Genomic DNA, 27,721 nt, shown 5'->3' on the forward strand with positions numbered 1-27,721 from the left:
CTCCAGTTTTTGCTTTTTTTTTTTTTTTTTAACCATATTGCATTAAAATAGTTTCTCTTTTCTCAGTGAGTTTTTTTGGACCCTACATTACTTAAAAGTTGCATTCGAAATGACTCATTTGCCTCCCCCTAGCCTCAGCCTAAAGTCAGCCTCTGCCCCCACCAACCCCAACACTTCAGGAATTGTGGAGATGGGATTAGGATGGCAATGGCCAAAGGGATAGATGAATAACGTGAAATCCTAACTCACCCTCTGAGGCAGCTGCTCAGCCACCCCCTCTGTGAAACCACTGAAAGCTGAGGTGGGTTTTCAAGAGCTTCCTGTGTACCAGGTGCTGTGCTAAGTACCCATATAAACCTCAGGTGTGAGAAAACAGCCTTGCAGACAACGGTTTACTTGACTATATGGTGGCGGGAGGCGGGATCAGCTGCAGCTCCTACTCCCACAGTCCTGGGGCAGACACCTTCCTTCTCCCTCTGGGTCCTAGAGCCCAGCGTCCCACCAGCACCAGCGTGCATTTCATTCGGCTGTCCAGGCTTAGGGGTTTACAAGTAGGCTGCCTTCACTATGTGATGGATGAGAGGTCTCATCCTTATTTCTTCCAGAAAGCCTCCCACAGTCCTCTGCACACAGTAGGTACTCAGCAAGATGAACCAATGGCCAGCAGCTGGGCAGATGTACCTCTACTCCCAGGCCTTTCTCTGTCCTCCCCTCCTTAAGGGTTTTGAGTTCCTTAGAGCTCACCCATTTCTTCATTCTCCTGAAACTGTTCCTTCTTCTTCCTTTTTTTTTTTTTTTTTTTTTTTTTGGCTTTTTTAGGTCCAAATCTGTGGCGTATGGAGGGTCCCAGGCTAGGGGTCAAATTGGAGCTGTAGCAACACCAGATCCGAGCCATGTCTGGGATCTACACCACAGCTCACACCAATGCTGGATCCTTAACCCATTGAGAGAGGCCAGGGATTGAACCTGCGTCCTCATGGATACTAGTCAGATTCACTTCCGCTGAGCCACAACAGGAACTCCCTGAGACCCTTTCCTCTGAGCACCTTTCTCATTTCTCCCAGGAGCTCTTTGGACAGGGCCTGGGGCAGGACACCTTCCACACCTTGGTCCCACTCTGGCCTTGTTCGGGAGTCTTGTATTTCTCACCTAGTCCGAACATCAGGGTTCTGCTGGGAAAGTGGGGCCGGGCCCACTCACTCACTCTCTCTGGCTCTTCCAAGACTGGGTGGGGGGTGAGGAGGCAAAATAATTGACTCAGGATTTGTGAGAGTGAAAGCTACGTATTTCAAGGGAAAACAGTAAAAGAGACAAAGATGACCTGGGGGACCCAGTCCATGTGTTTTTCTAGCAGAGACAACTCAGCGTGAAGGTCCGGTTTAGTAAGACCTCCACGGTCCCTGTGAACCCCAGCATCCTGATCCTAATGCCTACTCCAGGGCTAACTCATCTTCCTTCTCGTCTTTTCTCATTTCTTCAGTGTTTTCCGTTTCCCCTATTTCTTCCGATTCTGTTTTCTCCAACCTTTCCGACTCTCCTCTGCCAGTTTCTGAAAGTTTCTTCTCCAGGACTTCCGGTTCCCTTGTGCTTAATTCCTCTGAGAGGTTTTGGTCCAGATCTGAAGGCCTCCTGTAAATTTCTCTCGTTTCTCCTCTCTTCAGTTCGGATAGTGTTCTGCCTGCTTCTCCCAAGTGTTCTTTGGCAGCCTCTCCTGGATCCCTCCCCATCGCTGCCTGTTCTGTTCTCCTTAAGGGGCTGGCTTTTTCTATGGCTCCTCTCTGCTCATGTCCTTCTTGTCCACTGGCTGCGGTCCCCAGGGTGTCCTTAGACAGGTCACCTTCCATCTCTTTCTCATTCTCCATTTGCTCGTGCTCCCACCGCTTCATCACCTTCTCGGGTTCATCTCTCACTCTCCTTGTCGCTTCCTTCTCCTTTGCTGATGTATTGTCCAACACGTCTTCTAAAAAACATGAGAAAGGAGGAGAGAAAGGTCAAAGTTTGTCTGTCTCTGGGCCTGGGAGAACCCCGGCCTGTGCGGGCCTGTGTTTCTGAGAGAGAACCCCTTTCCGAAAAGAGAAAGGGGCTCATTTACTGAGTGCCAGCTCTGTTCCTTGGCATCGTGTAAGCGGCATAGATTATACCATTTGGTCATCATAAAATTGCACAGGGTCACTGATTCAAGTTTGCAGTCAAGGGACCTGAGACTGACAAAGGAGAAATCACACACGATGGTCAGACTTCAGATGCACAGTTGACAGAGTCACCATTTGAACCCAGGACAGTCTACCTCCAGACCACATTCTTTTTTCCCCAAAAAGATCTAACACAGGTGCTGGAAAAGCACAGAGGCTTCCCTTCTCTAACATCCTCTTTCTGCATTGCTTTGACCCGAGGAAGCACAATCATTTGTTGGGCGGGCCCCTGAGAAATGTGAGGAGACTGTTAGCTGGAAGTTCAGATGGAGAGCTATTTTACAACCCAAGGCATCCTTGCTCCTTGTTTTTATCAGCTAGAGAAAAGCGAGCAATCTTCTCTTGAATCTCCTCCACTTTCTCTTCCTGGAAGCCCAAGTTTCAGTTTCTAAGACATCTACAGGGGCTTCTAGTTCAGAGCAGGAAAAGGCCAAGGTTTGGCCATGAAGACACATGCAATGCTGCCCCCTGCTGTCCAGAGAGGGAAGTGCCCAGCAGCTGCCACTGACCCCAGGGCTTTCCAGGACGGCCTCTTCCCCAGCACCCGGTCAGCCAAGGGAGGGAGGATGCTTGGAGCCTCTGCTGTTTCCCTGCTGTATTTTTTCCACATGATCGCTCCTGAGGCTTCTGAGAGCATCTCCAAGGTGTGTGGGGGCAGAGGCAGATTTCTGAGGGGATCCGGCCACCCCGTGGCAGGCGCTGGATATAAAGGACTGTCTTCTGGCTGCTCCAGTGCCCAGGAACCCCATGCCCAGATTCCTGCTGCTGTGCCTGGATCAGAGCGGGCTTCAGGAGCCGGAAGCCCAGCCTAGCACCCCTCCATTGCCATGTGGCTTGTGACAGAAAGCAGCAGCGTAGAACCTTGGTGAAAGCAAGGATTCTGGAGCCAGACTGGAAACTGCTGTGGGACTTTAGTCCCTCTGCCTCCGTGCCCTTACCAATAAAACCTTATTTCATGGTGCCTCTCATTTCACAGTGCTCCTTATTTCACGGTGCTCTGGGAGGGATGGGATGAGCTGCGGCGTATAAAGCTTAGAAGACTGCCTGGCACACAGGAAACTCTGAGTAGAGGTCAGCTTCTCTTATCACCCCCTCCCCTCTGGGGCCCTGGTCCCTGTCCACTCTGTGGGGCCTGGATTCCCGACCAGTTCCTCTTCCCTCAGTCCTTCCATGGGAGCGCAGCACCAGGGAGTGATCCAAGGCCCCTTTACTCCCTGGAGCCCTCAGGAGAAAGAATGTGTTAAAGCCAGATCGGCTGCCTCTGCACCTTGGCTCGCCCACAGGCCCCCTGCACTACCCACTGCTGGCCCTGAAGAGCAGCTGCCCACAGCGAAGAGAATGTGGCTCTGAGTCAGACTGCTGTGTGACCAGGGCAGATCACTCTGGCTCCAGTGCCCACCAAACCGTAACTACCTCCTAGGTGGTGAGGACCAAGTGAGATCCTTCCACTTCTTTTTTTTTAATGGCCAAACCTGCAGCACATGGAAGTTCCTGGGCTAGGGGTCAAACGGAGCTGCAGCTGCTGGCCTACACCACAGCCAGGGCAACGCCAGATCCGAGCGGCATCTGTGAACTTCACTGAAGTATGCGGCAACACTGGACCCTTAACCCACTGACGGAGGCCAGGGATCACACCTGCATCCTCATGGATACTAGTCAGGTTCTTAACCCACTGAGCCACAATGGGAAATCCCTGAGATCCTTCTGTGCGACACTGAACCCAGCATCTGGCAGGTGGTAAGAGACCCCACAGGGTAAGCTACTGTCATTCTGCCTCCATCTTTGCTCCTGCTGTTTCCTGCCTGAAACGCCCTCAGCCTTCCACCTCATACCTGGAAACTCCTGAGCATCTTTGGGAGCTTGAAGAGAAAGATTCTCCCTCTTGGAAGCGCTCCCTACCCACCGCCAGAACTGGGCGCCCCGACCTGGGCTCTCCCAGCAGGAGTCCGGGTCACCTGCAATTCTAATTGTCTGGCTTTCCCACCGAGCTGTGGGCTCCTCCAGGGCAGGGGCCAAGCTTCTCTCTCCCCAAATCTCACACCTTCCTGGCACCTGACAAGTGCTCAACAGATAATGATACACTCAGGGCAGACAGAATGGGTTCTGACCCCAGCCTGAGGTCTCCCTCTCCTGCCCCGCCCAGGAAAACTGGGGGCCTGCTCAGTGGGCAGTGCTAACCTCCCCTGGACCCCCATCCTCACTACAGCAGCAGCAGGAAAGCGGCCAAAAGGAAAGCAGGGGGAGTCTCCAAAAACTCACCTTTCTCCTTCTTATCTTTGAGTATGTCCCTGTAGTTGGTTTTCTTCAGCTCTTCAATGATGCCCTTGTTGGCATCATCCAAGGCCTGTGGGCGGCAGAGGTGCCGGTAAACTCTTAACACTCTGTGACACCAGACCTGTCCTTTCTCCACCAAGCCCCAAGCCCCTGAAGGCAGGATCTGCCAACCGCTCCCACACCCCTTTCTCCCGGCTCCTCTGAAGACTCCTGCCCTGAGGTTAATTGCTACCGTGGACTTGGAATTCCTCACACTACGTGGTATGAGAGATACATGGTAACTCAAACTCTTTTCCCTCGGGCCTGGGCCTATATTTCAGGGTTGTGTCTGTCCATTGATGCCCACTTTTTTTTTTTCCTTCTTTTTAGGGCCACACTAGCAGCATATGGAAGTTCCCAGGCTAGGGGTCTAATCGGAGCTACAGCTGCTGGCCTATGCCACAGCCACAGCAACGAGGGATCCAAGCCAAGTCTGCGACCTACACCACAGCCCGTGGCAACGCCGGCTCCTTAACCCACTGAGCGAGGCCAGGGATGGAACCTGCATCCTTATGGATACTAGTCGGGTTCATTACCACCAAGCCACGATGGCAACCCTGGCAGCTCCCCTGATCTCCTTTTGACAAATCAGTAAAGGGGCTCAAGTCTAGGGATTAAATTCAAGCCCCAGCTGAGACCTACGCCACAGATGTGGCAATGCCTGATCCTTTTATCCCACTGTGCTGGGCTGGGATTTGAACCTGCGCCTCTGCAGTGACCCAAGCCGCTGTAGTTGGTTTCTTAACCCACTGCACCATGGGAGGAAATCTATGTACTTTTCATTTATTTTGCTCTAAATGGCTGCAGGTGTGGGCAAGTGAGTGAGACCATCACACTGGTTTCTTGTTGTCTCCTGGTGGGAGGGGCTGGCAGTTTCCAAATTGCAAGTCCTAAAAGCACTTTAGGAGGTCACGGCCAGCATGAAAGAAAAGAAACCAGCAGTTCCCACTGTGGCTCAGCAGGTTATGAACCCGATTAGTATCTATGAGGATGTGGGTTCGATCCCTGGCTTTGCTCAGTGGGTTAAGGATCCGGCATTGCCATGATCCGCCATAGCTGGCGGATCCGGTGTTGCGGTGTCTGTGGCATAGGCCCCAGCTGCAGCACCAGTTCAACCCCCATATACCACAGGTGTGGCTGAAAAGGGGGAAAAAAAGGGCACTCTTGTGGCACAGAGAGTTAACGCTCTGGCGTTGTCACTGCCGCAGTCTGGGTTGCTGCTGTGGCACAGGTTCGGACCCCTGGCCTGGGAACTTCCATAAGTCATGGGCAAGGTAATAAAATAAAATAGAATAGACTAAGAAATATCAGCATCCATAATAAAGGTAATATGTTTTATAAAACTTTCATTTCCAGGAGTTCCCATCGTGGCGCAGTGGTTAACAAATCCGACTAGGAACCATGAGGTTGTGGGTTTGGTCCCTGCCCTTGCTCAGTAGGTTAACGATCCAGCGTAGCTGTGACCTGTGGTGTAGGCTGCAGATGCGGCTCGGATCCCGCATTGCTGTGGCTCTGGCGATTAGACCCCTAGCCTGGGAACTTCCATATGTCGTGGGAGCGGCCCAAGAAATGGCAAAAAGACAAAAAAAAAAAAAAAATTTCATCTCTATTTTTGTCTTTTTTCAAATAAAAGTGTGTGTATGGGGTTGCTATATGAACCCATGGCAGTAACAAATATTGGCAAGTCCCTGCCATATCTAGAATGTGCCCTGTGATTGCGGGTGATAAACACCTATGGCTAAGGAGCCAAGGGCTCTGCCGGCCCTATCCCGACCCCCAGAGCTGGCCCAGGGGTGGGAGGGACTCACGCTGATGATAGCCTGCTGTGCCTCGTTGCTGTGGACGAGCTTGGCTCTCTCCAGGGCCTTCTCAAAGTTGTTCACGGCTGACTCGAAGTCTCTCAGCTTCACTGGAGAGCAGGAAGGAGACACAGCACAGGGAGGTTGTGACACAGGGTTGCATGATGCTCAGGGGCCCCTAAGTCCTGGGGCTGACTCTGGCTCTCCCAAGCTTCAAACTGCCCCAGGAGTTGCCAGGCCTCAGGCAGCATCCCTGGGCTGCCCAGTACCACCTTTTCTAGACATTCCTGGGCCACCTCACCCCTAAGGACCAGAAACTGGGAAGCTGAGGCCTCGGATTTCAGGTGCAAAGGCATCATGAGGGAAAGAGTCTGCGCATAGCATGTGTCTCCAGAGCCGGGGGGCGGGGGGCAACTCCATCTTGCTCTAATTTTAGATTGTTCCAGAAAAGGAGATCAGGATTTTATCTATTTTTTTGGCCACATCCATGGCATGTGGAATTCCCCGGGCCAAGGATCAAACCTGCAGTGACTGGAGCCACAGGAAGGACAACGCTGGATCCATAACCTGCTGAGCCACCAGGGAACTCCAGAGAGCCATACTTTTTTTTCTTTTTATGGCTACACCTACAGCCTGTGGAAGTTCCCAGGCTAGGGGTGGAACCAGAGCTGCAGCTGCCAGCCTATATGCCACAGCTACTGCAACACTGGATCTGAGCCACATCTGTGACCTACAATACAGCTCACGGCAATGCCAGATCCTTAACCCACTGAGCGAGGCCAGGGATCAAACCTGTGACCTCACGGATCCTAGTTGGATTCATTTCCACTGAGCCACGACAGGAACTCCCATTCTTTTTTTTTTTGTCTTTTTTTGCTATTTCTTGGGCCGCTCCCGCAGCATATGGAGGTTCCCAGGCTAGGGGTCCAATCGGAGCTGTAGCCACCGGCCTACGCCAGAGCCACAGCAACGTGGGATCCGAGCCGCATCTGCAACCTACACCACAGCTCACGGCAACGCTGGATCCTTAACCCATTGAGCAAGGGCAGGGACCGAACCCGCAACCTCATGGTTCCTAGTCAGATTCGTTAACCACTGCGCCACGATGGGAACTCCTCTATCTACATTTTTGTTGAGCTATAAACTGGCTTTTCCAAGGACTGTAATTGCTTCTCATCACTTTGAGAAACACTAATGGGAAGCTGAGGAGAGGGCAGGCAGGAAGGAACCAGTATTTCTGGAGTGCTCACGACATGCTAGTTCCTAAGCGTGTACTCTGAGAAATACTGCCTTATTTCTTCCCACCAGCCCTATAGGTGTGACCGTACCCAGGCCTCTCTACGGAGGGCGACATTGAGGCAGACAGTGGCTTTGCCAGGAGGCCCAAGATCTGCCTTCTCGGCTGTGCTGCCTCCACAACCCAGGGCCTCCCAAGCCGCTGCATTTGATGTTCCCACCCTAGAGGGGGGTACTGAGACCAGCAGTGAGTGGCCTGTTTCTCCAGAGGCCCTTAGGGCCCAATAAGACCACAAGAGAGAGGGAGCTCTTGTTGTGGCACAGCAGAAATGCATCTGACTAGGAACCATGAGCTTGAGGGTTCAATCCCTGGCCTTTCGCAGTGGGTTAAGGATCCGGCGTTGCCTCGAGCTGCAGTGTAGGTGGCAGATGCAGTTCAGATCTGGCATGGCTGTGGCTGTGGCATAGGCTGGCAGCTGTAGCTCCAATTCGATCCCTAGCCTGGGAACCTCCAAGTGCCGTGGGTGAGGCCCTAAAAAGCAAAAAAAAATGGGGGTGGTGGTGCTCAGGACAACATCAACCCCGGGGAGGGCATATCCCATCTCCCCTTCAGTTTAAAGGATGTGGGAAAGCGTTCAGGAAGCAGTGATCACATCTTCCTCAGTTGGAAGTTTTCAAGTGGGTGTTCTTAAGAATCTATGGTGTGGGAGTTCCCGTCATGGCGCAGTGGTTAACGAATCCGACTAGGAACCATGAGGTTGCGGGTTCAATCCCTGTCCTCGCTCAGTGGGTTAAGGATCTGGCGTTGCCATGAGCTGTGGTGTAGGTTGCAGACGCGGCTCGGATCCCATGTTGCTGTGGCATATGCCGCGAGAGTGGCCCAAGAAATGGCAAAAAGACAAAAAAAAAAAGAAGAAGAATCTATGGTGTGTAACGAGGCCCGTGAGGCCCTGTGGATCTGGCCCCTCACTGGCCCCCTCCCTTCAGAGTTCCCGTCTCCGTCAGCTTCTTTTTAGGCCGCAATTGTGGCATGCATAAGTTGCTGGGCCAGGGACTGAACCCTCGCCATAGCAGCATTCTGAGCTGCTGCAGTGACATCAGATCCTTAATCTGCTGGGCCATGAGCCACCAGGGAATTTTTTTGTTGCTCTTTTTTGGCCGTCCCGTGCCCTACGGAGTTCCCTGGCCAGGGATCAGATCTGAGCCCTGGCTTCGACCTATATTGCAGGTGCAGCAAAGCAGGATCCTGGATACTAGTCCAGTTCGTTACCGATGAACCATGATGGGAACTCCCAGCGCAGGATCCTTAATCAACTGTGCCAGACCAGGGATCAAACCTTTGTCCCAGTGCTCCGGAGATGCCGACGATCCTGTTCCACCGCAGCAGGAACTCCCATCAGGAGCTGCTGCTTAAAAGTTGCTTCCCAGACATGAAGGCAGGAAACAGTTACCAGTTTTTTTATTCTTTTATTTTTATTTTCTTTTTTTGTCTTTTTAGGGCCGCACCCACGGCATATGGAGGTTCCCAGGCTAGGGGTCTAATCAGAACTGTAGCCACCGGCCAACGCCAGAGCCACAGAAAAGATGGGATCCGAGCCGCGTCTGCGACCTACACCACAGCTCACGGCAACACCGGATCCTTAATCCACTGAGCAAGGCCAGGGACCGAACCCGCAACCTCATGGTTCCTGGTAGGATTCGTTAACCACTGCGCCATGATGGGAACTCCTTAACAACTTTATTGAGATGTAATTCACATACTACAAAATTCACCCATATGTAAGTATACAGTTTAATAATTTGTTGTAAATATATAGACTTGTGCAAAGATCACCACAACCCAGTTTTAGAATATTTCTATCACCCTAAAAAGTTCCCACATGGGACCTGGAGCAATCTGCCGAGCCCCTGGAGCCTCAGTTTTCCTATCTATAAGATGAGGACAATACCTCCATCACTGCTTGCACAGTGATTAAATGCAAGAAGGCAGAGTTCCCACTGGGGCTCAGCAGTAACGAACCTATCTAGTATCCATGAGAACACAGGTTTGATCCCTGGCCTTGACCTATGGGTTAAGGATCTAGCATTGCCATGAACTCTGCTGTAGGTTGCAGACATGGTTCGGATCCCGTGTTGCTGTGGCTGTGGCATAGGCTGGCACCTGTAGCTCCGATTAGACCCCTGGCCTGGGAACATCCATATGCCGCAGGTGCAGCCCCTAAAAAGACCGAAACAAATAAATCAATGCAAGAATGCACCTGTAAAGAGTACCGACCGAGGCAAGAGGGTGGAGCTGTTTTGATGACAAGACAGTGCTCTGCTGCTCTGCAGCTGAGTTCCTCAAGGGGCAGGGCAGCTCTTGGGCCCCCAAGCCCTCTGGGAGCTTAACTTAAAGTAGGGAGTGCCACACACCGGTCAAAACGCAGGGGTTTATCCCCACCCTCAGAATCCGCATTCATCTGGGCACAGATACACTGGGATGATAAGTTCAGCCCATAGCATTCCTGACCCTGGTGTGACAGCAGGGCCTGAGCGCTGGGAAAGGTAGCATGGTTCTCACTGGGGCCATACCTTGCGCCTGTGCCACCAGAACACTGGCATTCAGCTGCCACTCGATGTCCCCTTCTTCCTCGGCGCACTGCTGGGACTTCTCGCCGTAATTCTGGGCCTGCCAGGCCTGGTCCAGCTCCAAGTAGCAGCGGCCGATCTCATGGAACAGCCACGTCTTCTCCAGGGTGGTTCTGGCCAGAGGGATCTTTTCCTCCCACCTGGAGACACGAAGAAGCGCTCAGCTTCTCCCACTCAGGCTCTGCCCTTGGCCAGAGGAGGCCAAGCTTCCCATGCTGTCAGAAAAAAGCCTATTCTCCGACTACTACGTTTCGTTGTGTATTTATTTTATTCATTTATCTTGGTCTTTTTAGGGCCGCACCTGTGGCATATGGAAGTTCCCAGGCTAGGGGTCCAATCAGAGCTACAGCTGCCAGCCTACACCACAGCCACGGCAATGTGGGATCTGAGCTGTGTCTGCAGTCTATACCACAGCTCATGGCAACCCTGGATCCTTAAACCACTGAGCAAGGCCAGGGATTGGATATTAGCTGGATTCATTTCTGCTGTGCCACAACAGGAATTCTGAACACCCGATTCTTAACCCACTGTGCCAGGCCGGGGATTGAACCCGTGTCCTAGCACTCCAGAGATGCTGCAGATCCCTCTGTGCCACAGCAGGCACTCCCAAATTAATATTTTACCATTAAGCGCATATTTACTATAAAGAGCTAGGAATGGCAGGCGAACTTGGACAGTCCACTGCCTTTTGGCACAAAGGCACCAGGGACCATTCAGGAAAACAAGTGACCTGCAACAGAAGGCTCTGGTGAGCAAGTCTATCTTTTTTTTTTAAGTTCTCTTGCTTTATTTATTTATTTATTTATTTTTGTGAGTGTCTGTGGCATGTGGAAATTCCTGGGCCAGGGACTGAACCTGCACCTCAGCAGAGGTCCAAGCCACTGCAGTGACAATGCCAGAGCCTTATCCCGCCGCACCACAGAAGAACTCCCAGCAAGTCTATCTTAGTCAAGCAGCGAGGGTCTGGAGGACAGTTTCACCCTGTGCGAAGCCAGTGAGCTCAAGGAGCTGGCTCTCTAGGCACAGGCAGTTCTCCGGCTCAGGCCCGCCCCCGAGCCTTCTGGGACTGAGTCTCCCACTGGAGCAGGTGGCCAAGCCCCAGGGATGAACATCAAAGTCGGGCGATTAAGCTTTCCGGGGAGCTCAGCCTCCATTCCCAGTGACCCCACGTGACAGCATAGTCACGGGAAAAGCTCAGCAGAGCTTCCAGAAGTCAACAGGCCACCCATTCCTGAACTTGCCCAGAGGTAAGGACTACTTGGTGTCCTTGTTAAAAACCGATTCCTTGAGCTCCAGCCCAGACTTGCAGAATAAGAATTTCCAGGGAAGAGGTCCAGGAAACGTGTACGTCTAATGAGTGCCCCACATGACTCTTGTCATTGGGAAATTGGGAGAAAATGCTGATTACCTTCTATTAATGAATTTAATTGATGAGCCCTGGAGTTTACAAAGCAGCCAGCCCATGGTCACCTAGCAAAGCCAGGGGCCAAATTCGGGTCTTCTGATGCCTCTTTGCCTGGCCTTCTGTCCCAGGCAGGGAGTCCACTGTGAGGGTGGGCTGTCCCGTCCCAAGAGTGGGGAGGGGGCAGTCCCTGGGCACTCACGTGTCAATGGCTTGCTGGAATTTCCCAACTCTGGCAAAAACCCTGCCAATGTTATCCAGGGCTCTGGACTTGGCTTCAGGAAGATCGCTGTGGGAAAGAAACAAGACAAGCCCATTCCAGGCACTGTGGAAACTGGGAAGAAGGCAAAGGCAGGGGCCAGCTGGAGGGACCGTGCCTAGGCTGGCAAGGCTGCCATACTCAGGCTTTCTCGTGCCCCGTGGCTGGGAATGGACATCATTGGGACCTCTCTGGAGGGCAAAGAGGCAACAGCTTGTGAAGATAGCCCCTTTAGGGAATTCCCTTCGTGGCTCAGTGGTTAACGAACTGGACTAGGAACGGGTTCGATCCCTGGCCTCACTCAGTGGGTGAAGGACTGGTGTTGCTGTGAGCTGTGGTGTAGGTCACAGATATGGCTCGGATCCTGCATTGCTATGGTGGCGGTGTAGCCGGCATCTGTAGCTCTGCTTCAAACCCCAGCCTAGGAACTTCAATATGCCTCGGGTTTGGCCCTAAAAAGCAAAACAAAGAAACAAAAAAACAAAGAGAGCCTTTTGGTCCAGCAACTCCCCTTCTAGGAATTTACCTCCAGAACATAATGTGACAAGAACACTCATTAAAGCACTGGTTAAGAATAAACAGTGGAAACAATCTAAAAGTTACCAGTGTGATTTTTGTGTATAAAAAAAGTCCCTGATATAGTAAAAAGTCAGGTATGGGAGCATGGACAACATCTACTGCCCCATTTGTGTTAAAAGTAGATGTGTGGGCCTGAAGCATGAAGCTGTGCTCAAAGCTTGATTTTTATTTATTTATTTTGCTTTTTTAGGGCTGCACCTGAGGCATATGGAGGTTCCCAGGCTAGGGGTCCAATCAGAGCTACAGCTGCCAGCCTACACCACAGCCACAGCAACTCAAGATACAGGGAATTCTCGTCGTGGCTCGGTGGTTAAAGAATCCGACTAGGAACCACGAGGTTGTGGGTTCGATCCTGGCCTTGCTCAGTGGGTCAAGGATCTGGCGTTGCCGTGAGCTGTAGTTTAGGTCATAGACATGGCTCGGATCTGGCGTGGCTGTGGCGTAGGCTGGTGGCTGCAGCTCCGATTCGACCCCTAGCCTGGGAACCTCCATGTGCCACGGGGTGCAGCCCTAAAAAGACAAAAAAACAAAACAAAACAAGATACAAGCCGCATCTGCGACCTACACCACAGCTACAGGCAACACCAGATCCTTAACCCACTGAGCAAGACCAGGGATCAAACCTGTATCCTCGTGCATCCTAGTTGGGTTCCTTAGCCGCTGAGCCACAACAGGAACTCCTCAAAGCTTTGATTTTTTGTTTTGTTTTTGTTTTTGCTTTTTAGGGCTGCACCTGCTACATATGGAAGTTCTTGGGCTAGGGGTTGAACTGAAGCTGCAGCTGCCAGCCTACACCACAGCAACATGAGATCCCAGCCACGTCTTCGACCTATACCACAGCTCACGGCAACGCTGGACCCTTAACCCACTGAGCGAGGCCAGGGATCACACCTATGTCCTCGTGGATACTATCCAGATTCGCTACGGCTGGGCCACAATGGGAACTCTGTGCTCGAAGCTTTGACGATGGAGGATGGCCTGGGAGCTGAGGAGTGCAGTCAATGCAGCACTAGGAGCTGGTAAAGACAAGGAAACAGACTCTCCCCTAGAGCCTCGGGAAGGAGTGTGGCCCTACCAACACCTTGACTGTGGCCAGTGAAACTGCCTTCAGACGTCCAACCTCCACAACTAGTAAATGTGTTGTTTTAAATCACCAAAAAATAGATAAATGAATAAAAAGTGGGCATTCTTAGAAAAAAAAATACAGAATGTAATCTATTAACAATGATTACCCATGGGAAATGAGAGCATGAGGGAAACTTAATTTACCCATATTATGGAGTTCCCATTGTGGCTCAGCGGTAATGAACCCGACTAGTATCCATAACGATGCGGGTTCGATCCCTGGCCTCGATCAGTGGGTTAAGGATCCAGTATTGCTGTGGCTGTGGCGTAGGCCAGCAGTTGCAGCTCCAATTTGACCTCTAGCCTGGGAACTTCCATATACCACAGGTGTGGCCCTAAAAAAAAAAAAAAATTATCCATGTTATTCACATCTTTTTTTCAGTATCCCTGAGTCATCAGAAAAGAGATATTTATTAAGAAAAGGCAACTGCTCCCTACACTGGTTCTTTTTTTGCACAGGGCCACACTCGCAGCATATGGAGGTTCCCAGGCTAGGGGTCTAATCGGAGCTACAGCTAGCTGCCGGCCTACACCACAGCAACACAGGATCCGAGCCACATCTTCGACCTACACCACAGCTCACAGCAACGCCAGATCCTTAACCCACTGAGTGAGGCCAGGGATGGAGCCCGCAACCTCATGGTTCCTGGTCAGATTCGTTTCCCCTGTGCCACAAGGGGAACTCCTACACTGGTTCTTTACTTTTACCACGTGAACATTCTGATCTCTCTGTTAAAAATACCTCCTTCCCAACCGATAAACCAAGAAAGCCCTCCCCCAGCCCCAGCCCTCCCTCCCTCTCTCTCTTCCAGGGCAAGGTCCCCCACTTCCCTCCACCCCTCAGCAGTCATGCAGCTGGCAGACCTCCTTGTCTTCCACGAAGCTCTGCTCTGATTCACTCTCCCCAAGGTGGCCGGGCCTGCGTTCTAACAGGCAAATCTGACTAAGCCTTTCCTCTGCCCGCAGACACACTCGGACTCACCAGCAGTCTCACTGGAGCCCTGTGTGTGGTGGCAAAAGGGAGCAGCCTCAGTGTCTGCCCACAAGGAGGTAGTTTCTTAAGTTACTGGGGTGCTGAAATACCTTTCTATGAAGCCATTCAAAGAATGAGATGGTCCTTTCCAAGACACATTCTTAAGGGAAAAAAAACAACCCACAGAAATGAGTTGGTTTTGGTTTAAAAATCCTACACATGTGCACAAGTCTGTAAATCTGTAGGATGCATACATTGAAAAGGGCCCAGGAGGACACGTCCAAGCGTGGCCCCGGGAAAGTGAGGGGGATGGTGTTGGGGGGGGGGTTCTGTTCTCAGCACCACACAGGTCTGGGTCAAGTACGACCCTTCAGACAAATGCCATCGGTCTTTACCACCTGCGGCTCCGGTCCTCCCATCTCAGCCTGGCCCCGGCCTCTCGTCTGCCCGCGCCTCACCAGCCCTGGTGCCTGGCCCCACCGCACTATCTGCGGGTTGCCCGAATCCTCCACCCCTGCCCTGCCCCCCTGCCTAGGGTGCCCCCCCTCCCTCACCCTTGTCCACTCTCCTTTCCGAGGCCCCCGTCAGCTCCTCTCTCTTGGCTCCTCGGCCACAATCTGCTGCTCTGATGTCGGCCTCCCCTTCTAGAGCGGGTGCCCTGCTATGTACGGTGTGAGTAAGCAAGTTGAAATGCTTTACTCATAATAATGACATGTACTAAGACACAATTACGGGACTGAGAAAGCGTCCAATCAACTCACCTATGGAGAATTCAGAGAAAGAAATGAGGGCTGGGGGCCCTCAAGAAGCTACTCAGACACGTCAGGCGTTGAGCTGCCCCTTGAAGGATGGTAGGCTTTGGGGGGGTGGGTGGCAGGCAGAGGTGGGGGAGGGGTGCTGATTCGACTGAGGGAGCAGGTGGGCCCACAGGTAAGACTCACAGGTATGACCGGGGGCCTGTGTGTCAACGTGGAAAAGGAACTAACATTGTTTCAGGAACACCTGGTTACCTAAATCAGTCACTGAGTGCACATTCATTTTAAGCCCAGCACGTGGCAGGTGTTGGGAAGAGAAAGGGAATTTACACGTCCACGGTCTAACAGGGCAGACAGGAAGCGGGTGGAGGGTGGAGAGGGAGCACAGCGGAGGGGCTGCTAAATCACTCTGGGGCGTATGGAAGGCTTTTCCCCAAGGCAAACACTTATTTACAATTGAAGAATGGGAGCTCCCTTTGTGGCTCAGTGGTTAGCGATCCTGACTAGGCTCCATGAGGTTGTGGGTTCGATCCCTGGCCTCCCTCAGGGGGTTAAGGATCCAGCAATGCCATGAGCTGTGGTGTAGGTCGCAGACGCGGCTTGGATCCGGAGTTACTGTGGCTGTGGTGTACGCCAGCGGCTACAGCTCTGATTGGACTCCTAGTCTGGGAACCTTCATAAGCTCTGAGTATGGCCCTAAAAAGCAAAAAAAAAAAAAAACCCAAAAAAACAAACAAAAAAAAAACAATTGAAGAATGGGCTGGGAAGGGATGGATGAAGAAAGGGCTGGAAAAAGAAGGCTGAGCAGAAGCAGAGCTGTGAGGTGCTGCTCAGGGGCCCAGAGAGGGCCATGTCAGCGGAGGTCAGGATTAGTTGGGTCAGGAAGTGTGGTCTGAGCTGAGCAGAACCGGTTGCTGGATGTCACCCACTGGGTTTGTTTTGCTTGCACAAAAGGGCCAGGTAGGTGGCCAGAAACCCAGGCCAGAAGAAAGACGCAAGCAGGGAGGAAGTCTGGGCTGAGCTGTGGGAGGGAAAGCAAAGGGAAGTGCTGCAGAGCAAGGGGACAGGCGGTGGCGGGCCAGACTTGGGGGACGGGTGTGCTGGCGGGGGCAGGGAGGGGAGGGGGTGTCCGGAAGCCATGTGGGCTCCTTCCTGGGCACTGAGCAGCCAACAGTGCCACCCTCATGGATAGGGAATGCCAGAGCAGGAGGTTGGGAAGAAAGGTGAGGGATTCCGCCTTGGACATGCTGAATTTGGGGTTCCTGTGGAATATCCAAGAGAAAGGCCTTGGAATCCACTGCACATGCGAGGGTGAAGCCTGGGAGGAATGGCAAGAAGATTTATACGTCTTTTAGGGCATGGGAGATAGTTAGATCCAAAGTACTGTATATACTTAGTTTATTTCACCCACAGAATTCTGTCAGCCAATACTATTATTGTTATTATTTTCTCTTTTGGTCGCCCCTCAACATATGGAATCCCCGGGTCAGGGATCAGAACCGAGCCCCAGGTGCAACCTATGCCACATCTGGAGCAATGTGGGATCCTTTAACCTGCTGTTCCAAGCCAGGGATCAAACCTGCGCCCTGGCACTGCAGAGATGCCACTGATCCCATTGCACTGCAATGGGAACTGAGGTTTTTTTGTGGGTTTTTTTTTTTTTTTTTTTTTTTTGCTTTTAAGGGCCGCACCTAGCCTATAGAAGTTCCTCAGGCTAGGTGTCGAATTGGAGCTGCAGCTGCTGGCCTATGCCAAAGCCACAGCAACCTGGGATCCTAGCCGTGTCTGCCACCTACACCACAGCTCAACGCCAGATCCTTAACCCACTGAGCAAGGCCAGGAATCAATCCTGCCACCTCATGCTTCTTAGATTCGTTTCCGCTGCTCCACAACAGGAACTCCCTAGGTTGGTATTATGAAGCCTTCATTAGAGATGAGGAAACGAGAAAGCAAGCAACTTAATCAAATCCACACAGCTTCTAAGTGCCAAAGGCAGGAATCAAAGTCAAGTCTGTCTCCAAAGCTGCTTGTCTGCTTGTTTTCTACTTCTGGAATGGCCAATACGTAAGACTCCTGCCCAGCACGGTGGAGGCAGGCGAGAAATGAAGTGGGAATGGACCAACAGCTTATAGGGCTCCTTGGAGCAAGGAAGAGAGGGCAGGAGGCAGGAATGTTCCGGACTTGACCTCAGAGGGCTGTAGGTCCAAGAGCACCCTTAGGCCAGGAAAACGCATTCGGTTTTAATCTGCAGGCAGTGAGGGACCAAGGCCTATTGTCAGCAAGGAAAAGAGAGCTGATGCGTGAAAAGCAGCGTGTCATGTGGGAGCAGCTGAGGCAGGGAGAGGAACGCGGGCGGACCTGAGTGGAAGCGGGGTGCTGGGAGACTGAGAGGGGCTCAGAACTGGGACCTGGGTAGAATTGAGCAGGAGCCAGTCACAGCCCCAGTCACCCACACCCCGTCAGGCCCTCCTGGAGGGCGCTTCTCCGCACTGTGTCCTGGACTTTTTCCCCATGACACTGAACGCAACTGTGACCTTGCTTTGTTTTACATCTGCAAGGAAATGAAGTTTGTATCTGGTCACCACTGTGTTCCCAATGCCAGCAGCACCTGGCATGTCTGGACTTGATAAATACTTGTTGAGGTGATAAAAAAAAAAATATTCCTAAGAGCCAAACCACTGGGAGCTTTTTGGAGTTTGGGGCCACTACCTTCCTCTTTGTGGCAAAAAAGCTGACCGCCCAGGTGTCCCTTTGTCCTAGGGGGGTGGCTACTCCCTCCAGGGGAATCCACCTCAGGCATGCAGGGCAGAAAGCAGGCGCTCAGACACTAGCAGCCCCAGCCCGGGCCTCAGTGACGCCCACAGGCCTTGCGCTTGGCCTTCAAGCAGTCGCGGGACTCACTATTCCTTGGCGATCTCCAGGTCCTTCCTGTGGCTCTGCAGGGCTGCCACCATCTGCCCCAGCTCCATTTGGGCGTTCCCTATGCAGCTGTACAAGTTTCCCAACAGTTCATCCTTGTTGGGCACCTCCTCTTTGCTCCATTCCAGAACCTTCTTCAGCACTTTCTCAGCTTTCTGAAGGCTGCCTTCAGCACTGCCACTGGTTAGCACTGGGAAGGGAAAGAGGTGATGTGGCGCAGGGAGCAGCCACCCCACCGGCTGACGGGAGAGCCCACCTCCCCGCCAGAGACCACCCACAGGCCAGCGAAGCCAGGGGCTCAGGCTGCTCCGTGGCTCCGACCCCACCTGGCCCAGGACCCACTCTTCTGAGGCCACCACCCACACATGTCAATGTCCTCCAGGCTCTTGAGGATGTAGTGGGCTGTCTGCGAGGGGCGGCGTTTGCGGTCCCGCAGCCACTTCTCTTGCATCAGCTTCCGGTCCCGCTCCCGGGCGTAGATGGGCTTCTGCTGCCTCCAGAAGTTACTGCGAGTGTCCAGGTAGTTGATGCCTGTCATGATGAGGTCCTCCACAGTCAGGCCGTGCTTGATGGTGCCTCTTATCAAGTCTGTGGGGAAGGGTGTGGGAGGAACCAACTAGAACAGGCATCAATGGGAGTCGCGGCCCCTCGGCTAAGGGTCTCCTGGTGGGGACCTCTATCCGGGGACTGAGGAACAGCAATGAAAGCAAGAGCACAGGGGTGGAAAAGTGGGTCTGTCTGGGTCCAGATGAGGCCAGAGCCCCCCTTTCAGCCCCCACGGTACAGGCCCCTTATGGCAAGACTAACAAAAGGGGCAACTGGGAGGTCTGTGGTGGCGCAGCGGGTTAAGGATCTGGCATTGTCACTGCTGTGGCACAGGTTCAATCCCTGGTCCAGGAACTTGTGCATGCCACAAGTGCAGCCAAAAAAAGTGGGGGGGCAGGTGGTAGATAGTTTTCTGAAAAGGCCCCGTCCTTGGGACCCCCTTATTTCAAGCGGTGTGCTCAGAGAAGACGGAGTATAAATGTACAACCTGGCCCAGGTTGCCAGAGCCAAGAGAGTCCACACATGCCAAGTGGGCCAGTGTCAGCTGGTAGCTGACGGCCCATGAGGCATGCCCCGAGCTCTGCCCATCTGCCTGACCAGGGATTAGAGCCGGAACAAAGCTGCAAGGCCACTTGGGTCATGTTCAGAGCACCTCTTTCCTCCCCAGAAGGTCCTCTGCAGGGAAGGAAAGGCCTTTTAGGAGGAGGCATGCCAGCAGTGAAGCTGCCCCAGAGACACAGCCTACAGGGAATCTGGCACGTGACCTTGGGAAGTCAGTTCTGGAGAAAAGTTATTTGAGTCAAGGGTGATCCCTCTTCCAGCTTTAACAGCTAATGGCAATACCTCCACCACCCCCGTTTAGATGAGACACGCATTTCCAGGCTCCGTCCTACTTCCTGTCACTGCCAGCACGCTGTGATGGACGGGGCGCTGGACTGGACAACAGGAGGCCTGGGCTCTGCTGTCCACTCCACCACTAACTTGCCTGTCACCTTGGACAAGTCCCTCCCCATTCAGGGTCTCTCTTTCCTTAGGGATAAAAGGAGCGATTGGAATAGATGAAGTCTCAGGACAGTCCAGTTCCACTAGCCTTGATGCCCTTCCAACATTCCCAGCTGGATTCCCTTGCTTCTGTACAGACTGAAGCCTCGAGATGCCCCTTCCGGGACCAGGGTGGTAAAGAAACCCAAATCTCTGGCATTTCTCCCTCCCAGGACACCACAGCACTGAGGATCACTGGTTCTGAAACTGAGCTTCCTGGATTCAAATACAAGAGCCACGTCCCTGAATTATTTACCCTATGCGCAGTTCCCTTATCTGTAAAATGCAAATGCGAGCAAAACCTGTCGAGAGGAACGTGTTGGCAAATGTCCTAGGACAGGCTCTGCTTCCGGCTCGGGCACTAAGCATCCACCCCAGAAGCCCCAAGTCCCAGTGCCCTGCGGTAAACAAGGCGTCGGAAACCTTCATCCAACAGGAGCTTCTCCAGATACTCCTTGTCCACGTAGAGCTCGCCCAGGAGCTGGCGGACGATCTTCTCACTCTTGAGGGAGCCCTTCCGCTTGGACTCCCTCTTGGGGTGGTATAAGAACTGTCTCACCGGATGAGCCTTCTGCTGGGCTTGCATCCTCTGGGAAAACAAAGCAATGGCCAACAGAGCCTCAAAAAGGAGCCCGGACCACCCAGTCAAGGCCAGACCTCCCCCCGTCCCCCAGGACCCCTGCGGACTGAGAACCATGGAGTGTGTCTGGTCTGGGAACAGCTACACTCCTAAGACCCCTCGGGAGCGGGCACAGAGTCTTGACTGCCCTGCTGGGCAGGAGCACATCACTCCCAGGCACCAGGGCCACTCGGACTTGTACTCCTCAAGCACACGTGGCCTCTGCCTTCTGAGGGAGGTGGAGTCAGCCAGGGCACTTACCTCAGCCTGCTTGCTTAAGAAGGACAGGTCCTCTCTGTTCTCCAGCTTAATTGAAGCGGGACCTGCAAGGACAGAAGCTGGGCCTCAGGTTGTCCAGGCCCCCAAGCATAACTCACCACATATTTTTATGTGGAAATAGTTGCCTTTGGCAGGAGGATGGTGGAGGGTGTAGCAAAGCTAAGCCTGTGCCAGCCAAGCATGAAAATGGTACAGGCTGTGTGGCTTAACACCCTCCCAGGAGTTAGGCAACCCCCACCAGCCCAAGGCCATGGCAGCCAGATTTCCAAACATAGGAAGGTCCTGGCCACCAGCGGAAGCACTCCATTTCCACACTCTGCCACCCACAGTGGCAAGCTCCCCAGCCTAAGCCCCGCCCCCCAATAAGCAGCTGAGCAGAGCCAGCCCTTGGTGCATACACGGTCAGGGAGGAAGCCAAGGACCAGGGAAGGCTGCGCTCAGGACCTCATTCTACCCGATGACACCAGGTCAAGTAGAAGCCTCCTTCACATGCGCACTGAGTATATGGAATGACTGGCCAGCCGGGACTTGCTATAGCACATGGGGAACTCTACCCAACATTCTGTGATAATCTTTATTGGAAAAGAATCTGAAAAAGAATGGATGTGTGGGAGTTCCCATCATGGCGCAGCGGAAACGAATCTGACTAGGAACCATGAGGTTACAGGTTCGATCCCTGGCCTTGCTCAATGGGTTAAGGGTCCAGCGTTGCCGTGAGCTGTGGTGTAGGTCACAGACAGGGCTCGGATCTGGCGTTGCTGTGGCTCTGGTGTAGGCCGGCAGCTATAGCTCTGATTAGACCCCTAGCCTGGGAACCTCTATATGCCATGGGTGTGGCCCTAAAAAGACAAAAAAAAAAAAAAAAAGAAGAAGAATGGATGTGTGTATATGTATAAATGAATCACTTTGCTGTACAGTATAAATTACTACGACATTGTAAATTAACTATACTTCAATAAAACTAAAAAAATGAAAAAAAAAAAAAAAAGCAGCAGCAGCAGCCTATTTGTCCAGTTCAGGTGTTTCTCATCTGGCTTTGATGAGATGTCACCATACATCGCAGGGCTCAGTACCCTGGACCAGGGACTGATCTCCCCAGAGGGCAGCTCCTAATCCTCAACAAAATCATGACCTGCCAAATCCAAGCTTGGGGTTCCCTGTGTCCAGGTAGTGGCGGCTCCTCCAGGGTACCTCAGGCCTTCCTCCAAACCCAAGAATTCCAAGAGGCTTCCTGGATAAGGGCATAGGCCCCACGGTCACTCACTTCCCACTGAGTTGTTGATGGCTTCCTGGGCTTTCTGGATTCCAACTTTGAATTCCCGATCAGGCCTCAGCTTGTAGCCCCGATGATAGAACACCAAGGCGAATTCAAAGTCTCCCATGGTGTAGAGGGTCTCGGCCTTTTGTAAAATCCCCTGAAACGAGAGGATGTCAAATCAAGGAGAAGAGACGAGGCCTTCTAGGACCCAGGTGTGGTGGAACAGAGGGTCCCTGGGTTGAGGGTCAGTATTGGGATTCAGGGGCAGAGAGCTAGGCAAGGAACGAAGGAAAACGGCAGTAAACTCCAGGTAATCTGGCTGGTTCTTCAACCCCTGCTGAGCAGAGGCTGCTGCAGGTAGCGGCAGTGATGAAAGCCAAGAGCAAGTCTTCTGGCCCTCGCGGTCACCTTGCAGAAGGTCGGGTCGCCCTGGAGTGAAGCCTCAGCATCTGCTAGGGATTTCTCCAACTCTCCCATCTTGAGGAAGCACTTGGATCGGGCAACCAAGCAGTTCTTATCTCCATTCTGAAGGTGAAGAGCCTGAGAAAGGAACCACTCTGCTCAAAAGGCAGCAGGCAGGGCAAGGTAAGAAGCAGGACTGGACACAGCAGCCCAAACCCTCCTGCCAGAGTTTCAAGGGGACTATGCAGGCCAGCACACAGGTCTTCAGGGCTTTTTATTTTTTTTATTTTATTTAATTTTAGTCTTTTGCCTTTTCTAGGGCGGCACCCGTGGCATATGGAGGTTCCCAGGCTAGGGGTCGAATCGGAGCTGTAGCCAATGGCCTACACCAGAGCCACAGCAGTGCCAGATCCGAGCCACGTCTGTGACCTACACCAGAGGTCATGGCAACACCGGATCCTTAACCCACTGAGCAAGGCCAGGGATCAAACCCGCATCCTCATGGTTCCTAGTTGGATTCATTAACCACAGAGCCACGACAGGAACTCCTCTTTGGAGCTTTTGAGACCAAAAGCGGCACAACAATGATCTCTACTCAGCCAAGTAGGTTATCTGCATGTGGCTCTTCTTAATTTAAAATTTTTTTTCTTATAAACATACTTCTTCTTTACTTTTTTTTTTTTTTTTGGCTGCACCTGCAGCATGCCGGGCCAGGGACTGAACCCCGGCCACAGCAGTGATCTTGAGCCATAGCAGTGACAACACCAGATTGTTAACCTGCTGAGCCACCAGGGAACTCCACGGCTCTTCTTGAACACGGTCAAATCACAAGCTGTTGTGGAAGCCACATGTTGAGATTTGGAGAAAAAACTACTCTGGGAGTGTTCCCGTTGTGGCTCAGCAGAAACAAATCTGACTAGGAACCATGAGGTTGCGGGTTCAATCCCTGGCCGCATGTGGGTTGAGCATCCAGCATTTCGGTGAGCTGTGGTGTAAGCTGGTAGCTGTAACTCCAACTCGACCCCTAGCCTGGGAACCTCCATATGCCATGGGTGCAGCCCTAAAAAGCAAAGAAAGAAAGAAAATAAACTACTCTGTGAATATACTGAATTTTTCTGAGTGTTGGGGATTCCTTTGGTTCACTCAGAATCTTAGGGTATTTGGTGCGTAACAAGTTCGACCACGAACCTGAAATGGCTATGCAACACACTCAAAATACTAATCAAAGGCTAAGCTACTTAGTACACAAAGACTAAGCATGCTGAAGGCTAACAAAATGGATTTTAGGACAGTCTGCCATTTTTGTCAACCGTTCTGCATGCCCTCTCTTTTTACACACCTTCTTGAGAGTAAGTCACCATTTCTGGGGATAAGATGAAAACGCTAGGAAAAGTGAAACCATGATTTGGCCTTAAAGGGGGAGCAGAATGCTTCCCTACTCCCCAAGTCTTTCCTCCTTCTGTTTGAGATTGTTACCGTGGTCTGCAGTGTACTGTCCTGCCTGAGGCATCAGACTGTAAACACCCCTAAAACCTTCCTACTCTTCCAGGAAGAGGAAGTAGCTATTTTCTTTCATAGAAAAGGCCTTTAGGGGTATTCTTTTCTCTCTAACTGAGCTTCTCCTGGATGAAACATGATCCAGAAAGAGGAGAATGGGTGGGGGCAGGGCTCCTGGACTCATTCATTGGCCCATCTGATCAATTATTTCTGGTTTTAGGGTGTGGTTGGTGATCAAAGGGACAAAAGACTCTAGGTAGCAGTTGAGAAGCTTGACTTTAAAGGAAATCTTGAGGCAGGTTAGAGGACTATCCCACTATTCCAATTTTTTTTTCATTTGTTTGTTTGTCTTTTTTTGCCATTTCTTGGGCTGCTACTGCAGAGGTTCACAGGCTAGGGGTCAAATCAGAGCTATAGCTACAGACCTACGCCAGAACCACAGCAACTCAGGATCCGAGCGGCATCTGCAACCTACACCACAGCTCACAGCAACGCTGGACCCTTAACCCACTAAGCAAGGCCAGGGATTGAACCCGAAACCTCATGGTTCCTAGTCGGATTCGTTAACCACCAAGCCACGACGGGAACTCCTACTCCAATTTTTAATAAGAGGCAGACCATTTATTGTAAAAGAAATCATCACAAAATGCCCCATAGCTTACTTGGGAGAGAGTACAGTAGTATAAAGTGGCTAGCCCCTCAGCACTGGAGTCAAGTGCCTGGGTTTGAGTTCTTTCTCTGCCCTTTGCTAAGTCCAGTGATCCTGGGCATGTTATTCAACTTCTAGAACACTTTCCTTATCTGTAAAATGGAGTAGTAACAGCACCTTCCCCATAAGCTTGCCACTCAGCAGTATGCTGGTATCCTAAAACAGCACTCAATCTTCACTCAACAGCGTGGAGCGATTTATTCTAGGGTAACTCGCCCCCCCCACCCCCACCCCCCCACACAAACACCGGGGTCATGTGGAAGTTCTTCGGGCAGGGACTGAACCGACCCCAGCTGCTGCAGTGACAGCGCTGGATCCTTAACGCCCTGTGCCACAAGGGAACTCCCACAGTAACATTTTACAATGTTCGTTAATGACCGACCACCTTCCATAAGCAACCATGTTCCAGAGACTTCACTTCGGCAAGTTGCCTCCCAGGCAATGATGGGAAATTGAGGCCGCCCTGGGGAATGAGGCAAATCACGAAACATTTGAGTAAAAAAGTAGGCGACAAGGTCACTGTTAATGCAGAGGATGATTATTAACAACCAGTCAGAATGCAGATGAGAACCGGTAGAAAATGGCCAAATAAGGACTCATCTATGATAGCAGTGCATCAATCACTAACAATGGAATAATGGAAACAATACGGTCGTTCAGCCATCATCAGGACCTCAGTGGCAGGGTCCAACTCACGTTGCTGAAGCTATGGGCGGCTTTAGCGAACTCCCCGCATAGATACAGCCTCTCGCCCTCCGCCATGTAAGAGGGAAAGGTGCTTCGCAAGCCATTAGCTTCTTGCTCCGCCATGGAAACGGGATTCGGAGACGCTAAACGGGAGAAAGGAAGGAAAAGAAGCCTGCGAACCTCTGTCTGGCTTTTGGAAGCTCTGTCTCTTAGCAACTAGGAGACGTAGGGCGACTTCCGGCCCCGCCCTCTCGTACGAGGTTGCGCCCTGGCGCAACCGCCGCCAGCCTGCGCATGCGCCCAGGCAGACTCGCGTCGGGCTAGTTGTGATCAGCGCGTGGCCTGGGGCTGCTAAGCGGGTGCGCCTGGCAGTGTTGGCTGTTAGTAACTTCTGCGAGTTCTTCCAGTTGCAATGCTTTCAGAGTTGACAGCCAGGAAAACAGTAAGAAGGTTGGAGGCAGAATTCCAAAGAGGGATAAGGCATATGTGGCAAAGATCGCTGCACATGTACCACTATCAGGAGAGAGCACGGATTTTGGAGTCTGATTACTTGGGCTGAGTTACACTCATTAACTGTGTGACCCTGTGCTGGGCACGTAAGGGCTCTAAGCCTTAAAATTTGCGTCTGCAACGTGAATGTGAAGATAAAACCTTTGGGATGTGATGATTTGCATAAGGTCACGTGAGAACGCTGGGTTCAACCTTCAATTTAACACATTTAGTGAGCCCCTGCTAGTGGCAGGCTCACACTTCATTAAGTCCTTAGCTGACATCCTTGCCCATTCCCCCACTCTCCCTGCCAGCCCCCCCGCCAAAGGTGAACTAGGTTTACTACATTTACTTACTTTTTTTTTTGTCTTTTTAGGGCCACACCTGTGGCATATGAAAGTTCCCAGGCTAGGGGTCGAAGTACTTCATTACTTTCATTTATTTTTTCTTGGCTGCACCTGCCACATTTGGAAGTTCCTGGCAACACAGGATCCAAACCAACCGGTCAATGGGAATTCCTTTTTTTTTTTTTTTGCTTTTTTTTGGGGGGCGGGGCGCATGTGGAGGTTCCCAGGCTAGAGGTTCAGTTGGAGCTACAGCTGCCGGCCTAGCTATAGCCACAGCAACGCAGGATTGGATCTGCGTCTACGACCTTCACCACAGCCCATGGCATTGCCAGATCCATAACCCACTGAGAGAGGCCAGGGATAGAATCTGCAACTTTATGGTTCCTAGTGGGGTTCACTTCCACTGTGCCACGACGGAAATTCTGGGAACTCCTTTTTTTTTAAATTTTTTTGAAAAAATAAGTTGGATGTCATCGAAATGAAAATCCTTTATTCTTCTAAAAGGCACTGCTAAGAAAATCAAAAGGGAGTTCTTGTCATGGCTCAGTGGTTAATGAATTCGACTAGAAAAGACAAAAAAGAAAGAAAATCAAGACTGGCCACAGGCTGGGATAAAATATCTGCAAAACATCTACCTGTCAAAGAACTTGTATCCACACTACATGAAGAGCTTTTATAACTCCGTAATAAGACAGATAAATACAAAATGACCAAAAGATTTTAATAGTTATTTCATCAAAGAAGATAAAGGAAAGTCAATTAGCACATGAAAAGATGTTCAATGTCATTAGTCATTAGGAAAACACAAATTAGGGACCACAGTGAGGAATTCCCGTCGTGGCTCAGCGACAATGAATCTGACTAGTATCCATGAGGACTTGGGTTCGATCCCTGGTCTTGCTCAGTGGGTCAAGGATCTGGCATTGCCGGGATCTGTGGTGTAGATCGCAGATGTGGCTCAGATCTGGTGTTGCTATGGCTCTGGTATAGGCTGGCTGCTACAGCTGTGATATGACCCCTAGCCTGGGAACTTGCATATGCAGGAGGTGCAGTGCTGGAAAAAAAAAAAAAAAAGACCACAGTGAGATGCTACTACACACATACTGAAATGGTTAAAGTGGAAAAGACTGGCCCTACCAGGTGCTGGTGAGGATCTTAAGCAATTGAAACTCTCGTTTACTGCTGATGAGAATATAAAGGGATATAACCACTTTGGGAAACAGTTTGGTAGCTTCTTAAAAAGTTAAACACATGTAACTTATAACCCAGCCATTCTTTTTTTTTTTTTTTTGTCTTTTGTCTTTTTGTTGTTGTTGTTGCTATTTCTTGGGCCGCTCCCGCGGCATATGGAGGTTCCCAGGCTAGGGGTTGAATCGGAGCTGTAGCCACCCGCCTACGCCAGAGCCACAGCAACGTGGGATCCGAGCCGCGTCTGCAACCTACACCACAGCTTACGGCAACGCCGGATTGTTAACCCACTGAGCAAGGGGCAGGGACCGAACCCGCAACCTCATGGTTCCTAGTAGGATTCGTTAACCACTGCGCCATGACGGGAACTCCCCAGCCATTCTTCTCCTAGGAATTTATTCAAGAGACATCAAAGCTATATGGGAACATTCATAGCAGCTTTATTTGTAATAGCCGCAAACTGGAAACATACACATCAA

General features: G+C 51.6%; 1 protein-coding gene across 6 annotated transcripts; it reads right to left on the reverse strand.

The window, feature by feature from the left end:
* Positions 14-25,453, reverse strand: TTC25 (tetratricopeptide repeat domain 25). Of its 6 annotated transcripts, none has more exons than XM_021066986.1 (13): positions 25,228-25,448; positions 24,917-24,994; positions 22,332-22,463; positions 21,930-22,080; positions 20,648-20,709; positions 20,191-20,356; positions 18,544-18,768; positions 18,163-18,370; positions 11,773-11,859; positions 10,112-10,308; positions 6,314-6,414; positions 4,452-4,536; positions 14-1,960 (listed from the first exon to the last, which is right to left on the reverse strand). In XM_021066986.1, the coding sequence occupies exons 1-13, from the start codon at positions 25,339-25,341 to the stop codon at positions 1,431-1,433; spliced, it is 2,136 nt and encodes a 711-aa protein (XP_020922645.1). In that variant the 5' UTR covers positions 25,342-25,448; the 3' UTR covers positions 14-1,430. The 6 variants fall into 6 exon arrangements, with proteins under 6 accessions (XP_020922645.1, XP_020922646.1, XP_020922644.1 ...); XM_021066987.1 differs by having other exon boundaries at positions 18,544-18,711; positions 24,914-24,994; XM_021066985.1 differs by having other exon boundaries at positions 24,914-24,994.

This window comes from Sus scrofa, chromosome 12 (genome assembly GCF_000003025.6).
Source record: "Sus scrofa isolate TJ Tabasco breed Duroc chromosome 12, Sscrofa11.1, whole genome shotgun sequence".
NCBI lineage: Eukaryota > Metazoa > Chordata > Mammalia > Artiodactyla > Suidae > Sus > Sus scrofa.

Bases quoted from the DNA above. Each gene is read 5' to 3' on its own strand.
- TTC25 (XM_021066985.1), bottom strand. From the start codon at position 25,341: ATGGCGGAGCAAGAAGCTAATGGCTTGCGAAGCACCTTTCCCTCTTAC. The intron at 22,081-22,331 runs GTGACCGCGAGG...CTCTCGTTTCAG, and splicing joins GCGACCCGACCTTCTGCAAG to GGGATTTTACAAAAGGCCGA. The intron at 11,860-18,162 runs GTGAGTCCCGCG...TCTTTCCCACAG, and splicing joins CTGGAGATCGCCAAGGAATA to CGATCTTCCTGAAGCCAAGT.